General features: G+C 32.2%; 2 protein-coding genes across 3 annotated transcripts; both read right to left on the bottom strand.

Annotated features, from left to right (window-relative positions):
• Positions 1–3,611: 3,611 nt before the first annotated feature.
• Positions 3,612–7,122, bottom strand: LOC114179576 (pentatricopeptide repeat-containing protein At2g22410, mitochondrial-like). 2 transcript variants are annotated; one of them, XM_028065969.1, is made up of 2 exons: positions 4,135–7,122; positions 3,612–3,845 (listed from the first exon to the last, which is right to left on the bottom strand). In XM_028065969.1, the coding sequence occupies exon 1, from the start codon at positions 7,103–7,105 to the stop codon at positions 5,090–5,092; it is 2,016 nt and encodes a 671-aa protein (XP_027921770.1). In that variant the 5' UTR covers positions 7,106–7,122; the 3' UTR covers positions 3,612–3,845; positions 4,135–5,089. The 2 variants fall into 2 exon arrangements, with proteins under 2 accessions (XP_027921770.1, XP_027921778.1); XM_028065977.1 differs by lacking the exon at positions 3,612–3,845 and having other exon boundaries at positions 3,896–4,877; positions 4,980–7,122.
• Positions 7,123–7,403: 281 nt separating this feature from the next.
• On the bottom strand, positions 7,404–8,140 carry LOC114177678 (histone H2AX-like). The gene is made up of 2 exons (XM_028063137.1): positions 7,847–8,140; positions 7,404–7,760 (listed from the first exon to the last, which is right to left on the bottom strand). Exons 1-2 carry the CDS (start codon positions 8,054–8,056, stop codon positions 7,539–7,541), a joined length of 432 nt encoding a protein of 143 aa, XP_027918938.1. The 5' UTR covers positions 8,057–8,140; the 3' UTR covers positions 7,404–7,538.
• Between the last annotated feature and the right edge of the window lie 379 nt (positions 8,141–8,519).

Raw genomic sequence — 8,519 nt, forward strand, 5'->3', positions numbered from 1 at the left:
TAATTGTTATTTTTACACCAATTCAAACATTTGTGTACAAATTATTAAACTTTACACATTTTAAAATGTACAATTATTTGAAATATAAATTCAAATAAACAAATATTAAAGTACGATGTAATAAAATATTAATATAATTTATGATTTTTTTTCTATTAACATTATTTTCTATTAATAACTTTAAAACAATTTAAAAAAAAAATCAATGTAAAATATTAATTAAATAAACTTAATTTGTTAAAAATATTTACTTAAAATATCAATTTTGATAGAAATATTTGTGTTCATTTATATAGAAATTAAATTTGATTTCAATTTGCATAGAGACAAAATTGCTCAATTTTTACAAAAATTGAGACTAAATTCAGACCAAAATTAGAATAAAGGGAGCAAATTAAGAGAGTGGAAATGACACCTGACATATAGGTGACACGTGTCATTGTCACCGCCACATTACTCAGTCACTATCACGTGACACGATGACAACTTGAGACTTGACAAATTTTTTTATTTTTTAAATAAAATTCAAAAATAAAAAATAAAATAAAATTCAAAAAGAAAGTTAAAAAATTCAGGAACTGACACGTGGTACTCCTTTAAGGTGTTACTATACCACTAACGGAAGAGACCAGATTGAGATGAAAAGAAATAGAATGGCCAAATTAAGATTTTACTACAAAAATGGACACCAAAATCATTATTAAACCATTTTTTTTTATTGTTTTGAAATCCTTGAAACAAAGCCAAGCTCTTCGATTAGGTTTCAATTTAAAATTCAAAACCGACCCAAACCCCTTTTCTTTCCAATAGAGCCTCTGGGCATCTATTTGTTACCTAAGGATAACATAAAAAAGAGATTATGGAAAACCCTTTTTTTTTTCCAAGAGAGCCTATTTGCATGTATTTGTTAACTGAGGAGGTTGGTTATATGCTCTCTCAAGTCTTACATTTATTTTTGTATTTTTAATAATAAATTAGATTTCTTTAAAATTATATTTAAAATAAAATATTTAGTTACTAACTTAATTGATCAAGTCTCAATCAACAATAAATCTTAAATTTTATATTAATTATTTTTTTTCTAACAAAAAAATATAATAATATTCTACTTAATAAAAAATATTAATGAAATTAATTTCTTTAATTCAATCAATAATATTTTTTTTCAACAAATATAAGAACACTCAATATTATTTGACCTTATCGGTTCATTACTAAATCGATAATAAATTAACTTATTATTATTAATCAAAATTGACATCTAATAAAACTCTTTAACTGGATATGAATTATTTTTTACTTTAAGATCAATGGAAGGTTAATATAATATTTACTTCGATAACAATAACCATTAGAATTTTAATATAATATTTCCTTTCGATCTTTACAGTTCTATGTTAACTCTAGAATATGGTCTTAGTATGAACTAACTCTAGAATATGGTCTATAATAATCATTCAATTAAAATAATTTTTATTATGAATTAATATCTAAATTAATCAATAATTAACTATTAATGTTTTAACTAGAAAAAAAAATTTGTCTCTTGTTAAAAAGTTGATTTCTAAACATATTTTTTACTATTAAAATTGATCATTATTTTAGAATTTTTTTATAATAATGTGAAATCAAATATTTATTGATAACATCTCCACTTTTAGATGTAATTTTCCAACAAAAATATAAGAAATCAAATATATAACAAATTATATATTTTTATATGAAATAAGAATGATGATGAAGGGAATTTAGTATTTTTATTAAATTATTTTTAATTATATTTCTGACGTTTATGTGTAAGGATTAGAATATTCCTGAAACGGTATCATTAAATAAAATTTAAGAAATTAAAATTTTTGAAACGGTACTATTCAATACTAAATTATACATACTTATTATATTAGTAATAATAAATAAATATATAAAATTTGAATATATTATTTTGGTCCTTCAAACTTTTTGACCGAGATCCACCACTTTTCACGAACTAGAACATTCATGATAAGACATCATATGATTTTGATTATATATATATATATATATATATATATATATCACTACCACAATATTGCTAAATAATACAAATTTAAGTGACTAAAAATATGTTTAGAATATGTAAAATGCAGCAGAGTGAGGTTGTGATTTTCTTCTGAAAAAAAGCGGAAAAACTGGACCTTGCATGGTAGTAGCAATAATGATGGGTCAGAAATGAAAAATGAAAATGAAAATAGATCCATATTATAGTGCAAACATTGAGATAAGAATGAAAATGATAGCCTCAATGGATCATGCATGCTAATAGTGAGATGAAAATGGTAGCCTCGATGCTTACCAAACATTTCCTAGAAAGTATTTCCTTCATTGTCAAAAAGTTTTGAATTTTTTATTTATATGTTAATTTCTAAATAACATGAAAAAATAAATAAATCAAGATGAAAACAAAGCTATTTTAAAAATACAAAATAAATAATAAAATGTGATTTTTATTTTTTACATTTTAATTTAACCACTATATTACTTAATATCTAAATATTTTATAATTTTTCTTATATCAAATGCAATTTATTCTTTATTTGTTATAATAATAATTTTTTTCTTCAAAACTCTTCATTAACCTATTATCTACAAAATATTATTTCAACTCTTCCAAAAATTATTTTATATTATATTCACTAACAAGGATAATTTAGTATTTTTTATTTTTTATTTATTAAAAAAAATTTATCTATCACATCAGTTAAATCTTTCATAAACTTTTACAAAATTTTCTCTCAAATCCACTTTATTATCATCTCTAAATCTCTTAAAAAGAACACATAAATTTTACTCTCAAATACACTCAAATTAATTCATTTCCTGTCCCTCAAATCATTCCTCCCAAAAGAACACACCCTTAATGTTGGGGTATAGATTTAAAGAAGTAGATTTGCGTTGATTTGTAGTTAAAAATAGGGTTGTTTGGATTAAAGGAAAGATTGTATGATTTGAGTGGAAAGTTTATGAAAGTTTGTGTATGATGTGATTGATAAAATTTAATAAATTATAATTTGTAATAGAATAAATTATATGATTACTATTTTACCCTTCATTGTAAATAGAAAAAATGATATTCAAATAAAATTAAAAGTGTTATTTAAAACTACAAAAAAAATAATTTATTCATATTATAATTAATAACTTAAAATAATTATTATTATTCTCAATTATAACTTGAAATAATTTATAATATGGACTATATAATTTTAACTCCATATTTCTTTAAATATATTTATTTTATAGAATTAATTTATTTACAAAAGATATTTATTTGAATAATAATAATATTATTATCATCATTATTATTATATAATACTAATTATTATAATAATTAAAATTAAAATTTTATTTATATATATATATATATATATAAATAAAAGAGGAACAATAAAGTAATTTTAATACGATTATTTAGCTTTTTCTGCACTTCTCTTCGTTTTAAAGAGTGTCAAATTTTGCAACTCACCTACAAATCCACACTTTCAAATCAGCGGAAACATGCAAATCCAAACACGTTTTCAAGTCAATTTCCATCCGTATGTGGATCCAAACACATTATAAGAGGAAGAGGGTGATGTTTCACTACCACAAGGTAGTGCATATTTGTGTGCATATTACTTGGATTTTTAACTTAATATGAACATGTGTTCCTCATAATTGTCAAAGAAAGCAAAGCCTTCAACACTAACAGCCATGGAGTTAGGAACGAAGGCATATCCAGCCAAATTTGCAAATAGTCATAACTACTGTCTATTGGAGAATTGTTCTTGCAGAGGATGCCAATGTTCAGGGCATTGTGGGTCAAGTGGCTTGAAAAAAAAAGTAAGTAAAGGACTCGTTAATATCAACAAGGGTATAATTTAACAGAAAAAAAAAATCTATTTTTTCATATTTAACAATGATAGTGTCTCTGGAACATGATTATCTTTAAAACACCCTAAATAGATGAAGAGTGGAAAACCTAGAGAAGACTTGTTTATCAAGGCCAACTTCGGGGGCTACTGCAGAACAGCTAAATTTGAAACCAATAATGAATATCATGGTTCCTTTTACAATAAATAACTTCTATAGTATGACCAATTTAAGTCTAAAATATACCTCAAGGAAAATTCTCGGAAGTGAAAGATAGTCTGAAGCAAATTGAGCTTGCACGAAGCCAGTAGCCAGGTAAACTCTTCCTACCAGGAAAAAAATTCTGTCAAAAAGATGGCTTCTAGTCTGCGAATCCAGGCGACAAAAGATGCACTGCACTTGATCGATATAACCTAATTGTAGACAAACCACAGCAGTATATTAACATTATTTAGAGGTTCATAACATTGACAATCGTAGAGCTCTTCCAAACCCTAATTTATAGGCTTATGTATGAACTCATTTCGCTTGAACAAGTGCACCAACACCAGTACAAGCAGAAAGGACACTGAACATCATGATCTGATCAGACACTATTCTCTGTCGTTGCACTTCATTGAACAAACTGAAGAGCCTCATATGGCTGGTCATTTTCAGTGGAACTAAATATCACAACACTCCAACAAAACAAGTCATTTTCAACGACAGGATCACATATGAAACTAGAATCTTTAACCATTCCAAGTTTTGCATACCCCGAAAGCATCAAGTTGAGACAACCAATTGTTTGGATGGAAGGTGATCACAGATTTCCTTGGCTAAAATTCATAGCACAGCACCACAATTTGCATACAAGTTGACAAGAGCAGTCTACGAGAGTCAAAATAAAGCCCAGTGACCTTAATGAACTGAACTCGTGAATTGCATTGCTGTAGCTTAAATTTTAGGCGTGCATAAGAAGGTTAAGCCTAATAGCATGTCGAAGGTTCCTAGAGACGTGAACAGGAATATATAAATAACATTATATGCGGTAAATAGCCACCATAAAGATAGCAATACAAATACAATTCCTTTGTAGTTCAAGGAATTACCGGACAGAACAGGAGACTCCACATTCACCGTCCACTTTATTCCCAAGATAAGGTTGAGTTTCTAGCTTTAATGGAATTTCATGGAGAGACATATTTGTCCTGACTGAAGATTATGAGTCGCAGTCACAGCCCGAATCTTCCAATTTTGATAACAAAAATATTTCATCCAGTACTCTGTAGATCTCCCCAGATTGAGGATGTGATTCATCCGCCACCAAAAACTCTTTGAATTCGCCATCTATCTCTATTAAGCTATGACCAGGAATCTTCTTCACACCTTTGTCTCTCATCAAACTTCGCACCCTCCTCACATCACCCCATTTTCTCTCATTAGCCCAAATATTTGCCAGAAGCACATAAACACCACTATCTTCTGGATCCGAGCTTAGAAGATTAGAAGCAGACAAAGTGGCCAGCTTAACATTGTCGTGCTTTCTACAAGCGCTTAAAAGGGCACCCCAAGAAGCCTCACAAGGCTTCATTGGCATGTTTTTTATTAACTTGTAAGCTTCTTCTACGAGGCCAGTTCTACCTAGTAGATCAATCATGCAAGCATAATGTTCCTTTTTTGGTTTTATCCCATATTTTCTTTCCATGGTGTCAAAGTATTCCTTACCTTGAGAAACTAAGCCACCGTGACTGCAAGCTGTCAACAAACTCACAAATGTAATATCATCCGGTTCAAATCCCATACATCTCATCTTATCAAAAACTTCAATAGATTGTTTTGCTCGACCATTGGCAGCATAACCTGCAATGATAGAATTCCAAGAAACCAAGTTTCTCTCCGACATTGCACTGAAGACTTCCGTAGCCGAATCTATGCTTCCACATTTGGCATACATATCTATAATTGCATTTGTCAAAGTAACACTCATCGGTATTCTTATTTGGTCAACAAAATACTGATGTATCCAATGGCCCAAACTAAAGCAACTTAGTTGGCCACAAGCAGAGAGCACACTCACTAAGGTGTGCTCCCCCGGAACAAAACCTTCCCCAAGCATTTCATGAAACAATTTCAATGAATCCTTCGGTTTGTCATTCTGAGAATATCCTGCAATCATCGCACTCCAGCATACCACGTTTTTCTGAGGAGTTTGTTCAAAGAACCTCCTTGCAGACTCCAAGTCACCACATTTAGCATACCCATTGACCATGCTTGTCCAAGAGAAAACATCCCTACTTTCCATTCTGTCAAAAACCTCCCTAGCAGCCACCAAACATCCACATTTCACATACATATCCAACAAAGCATTGTGTAAACTCAAACCCCACCTCACATTCTTCTTCTCCATAATTTCATGAATCCTTTTCCCCATACCAAGGTCACCCTTATCTGAGCAAGCTGAAAGCACCGCAATCAGCGTCACCTCATTGGGCTCAACATCACCCTCCAACATCAAACCAAATAGCTCCATTGCCACATCAGAACAGTTGCACGCCGCATACCCATCAATCATCGTGGTCCAAGTAACAACATCCTTGACCGGCATTTCATCAAACACCCCGCGCGCGTGGTTCAACCAACCCCGAACAGCGTAAAAATGAACCAACCCATTCCGCACGAGCAACTTGGAATCAAACCCAGTTTTCCGAGCAAGGGAGTGCACGGACTCCCCCTGTGAAGCCATCGAAAAGTGTTCGCAGGCCTTGAGCGTGAAGACGAAGGTCCTGGGGTCGAACGGAACGCGAAGTCGAAGCATATCGAGGAAGAAGGAGAAGGCCATGGCGGGAATTCGGGCCTTGTTATAGCCTCGAATGATGGTGTTCCACATGAAGGTGTTGGGTTCAAGAATACGGCAGAAAAGACGGTGGGCGTAGCGAAGGTCGCCGGCATCGGCGAGGGCGCAGAAAGCTAGGAGCCTGCTAAGGGGGAAGGTGTGGGTGATTAAGCCAGTGAGGGTCATGCGCGCTTGAATCTGCCTTAGTTGATACATGGAGGAACATGATTCCATCACAACAAGAGTTGGGTGTGTGATTATGACGTTGGTTTTGGAGTTCCATTTGGTCTCCTTTGGCAAAAGCGAAGAGGAGAGCCATTTATGGTGTTGAAGGTGACACGGTGGTGATCTGAGTTTTTGGGTTGAAGGTAGAGAAAAGGGAAGGAGAAACAGTTTTTTCATAAGCTACAAGCAACAACGTTAAACAACTTGGTATATTCAATGTGCTGCAAAACCTCGTATATAAACACAAACATAAACTTCGATTCACTTCACTTATTTTACAAAATAATATTTACATAAAAATTTAATTATTAACTGGTCTATTTTAACAAATCTTCAATCAGGAATGTACTAAGCAACACATTAAGTTTCTTTTATGTAAAACACTGGTTAAACTGTTAATTTAATCATACTTCAATTTTGAATTGACTTAATTTAAGCAAAGCAAAGAACATTAGGAAGAAAATATGGCAAACCATTTAGTGAAAAAACAAATAATTATTTTTCACAAACTGAAGGACTATACATCATCCAATCTGAACCCTAATATACCCATATCAAAACTACATTGAAATGATCACTGGTACTAAAATATGACATCAAACCCTAAAATCTAAAACTCCTGACTAGCAGATCCAATTTCAGCTTTCCCCTTGCCAGCTTTCTTGGGCAGCAAATTCTGATGAATTTTGGGCAGAACCCCACCGTTAGCAATGGTTACAGATCCCATGAGTTTGCTCAGTTCCTCGTCGTTCCTCACCGCAAGCTGAATGTGCCTTGGAATAATTCTCGTCTTCTTGTTGTCCCTCGCAGCATTTCCCGCAAGTTCCAAAACCTAAACCCAGAACAATTATTAAAAATTGAAAGACAAAAAAATCGTTAAAAAAGATTTACTATTGTAAAACGAATAATTAAACGCACCTCAGCGGCAAGGTATTCAAGAACCGCAGTGAGGTAAACTGGGGAACCGGATCCAACGCGCTGCGCATAGCGACCAGCTTTGAGGTAGCGAGCAACACGGCCAACGGGGAACTGTAGACCGGCTTTGGAGGAACGAGAAACAGATTTTGTTGTCTTGGGCCTGCCCCTTCCACCCTTCTTCGCTGGTGCTGCAACCTCTGCGGAACTCATCGTGGTTGATTTCGAGATTGAAACTGAAATTGGTGAATTCGGTTGTTGTTGTACAAAGGAGGGAACTGAGTGTTTTTGAATGGTGAGAAGATTGGTAATGGTTTTTAGTTTATATAGAGCTTGAGCATTGGTTGTGATTGGGTGAAGGGCGTTGTCGCGGATCGCCAGCGTGGCAGCTACTCCCAAATTTTTGAGTTCTAAATTTGCGCGCGAGAGGGAAAGTGAATATTCATAGATATTTGACTTTGGAAGGGTGGATTCTTGTTTTCTAGTTCTCTTCCACTGTCTTTTTGTGAATTTTTTTTTTATTTTAGAAAAAATAATATTAAATATGATAAAATTATTAAATTTTTAGAAGTTTTTTATGCATATTTTGGTATGTATTTAATTAACCTGAGTGTTTTTCGTAGAACATTCACACAAATTTTGAAAATTAAAGAAGTTAATATTGTATAAACGGATC

This window comes from Vigna unguiculata, chromosome 1 (genome assembly GCF_004118075.2).
Source record: "Vigna unguiculata cultivar IT97K-499-35 chromosome 1, ASM411807v1, whole genome shotgun sequence".
Classification (NCBI taxonomy): Eukaryota; Viridiplantae; Streptophyta; class Magnoliopsida; order Fabales; family Fabaceae; genus Vigna; species Vigna unguiculata.

What these genes read in the sequence shown, in the direction of transcription:
- LOC114177678 (XM_028063137.1), bottom strand. Translation starts at nt 8,056, where the DNA reads ATGAGTTCCGCAGAGGTTGCAGCACCAGCGAAGAAGGGTGGAAGGGGC. An exon ending in TTGAATACCTTGCCGCTGAG is followed by an intron (nt 7,761 to 7,846) that starts GTGCGTTTAATT and finishes TTCTGGGTTTAG; the next exon opens with GTTTTGGAACTTGCGGGAAA.
- LOC114179576 (XM_028065969.1), bottom strand. Translation starts at nt 7,105, where the DNA reads ATGAAAAAACTGTTTCTCCTTCCCTTTTCTCTACCTTCAACCCAAAAA.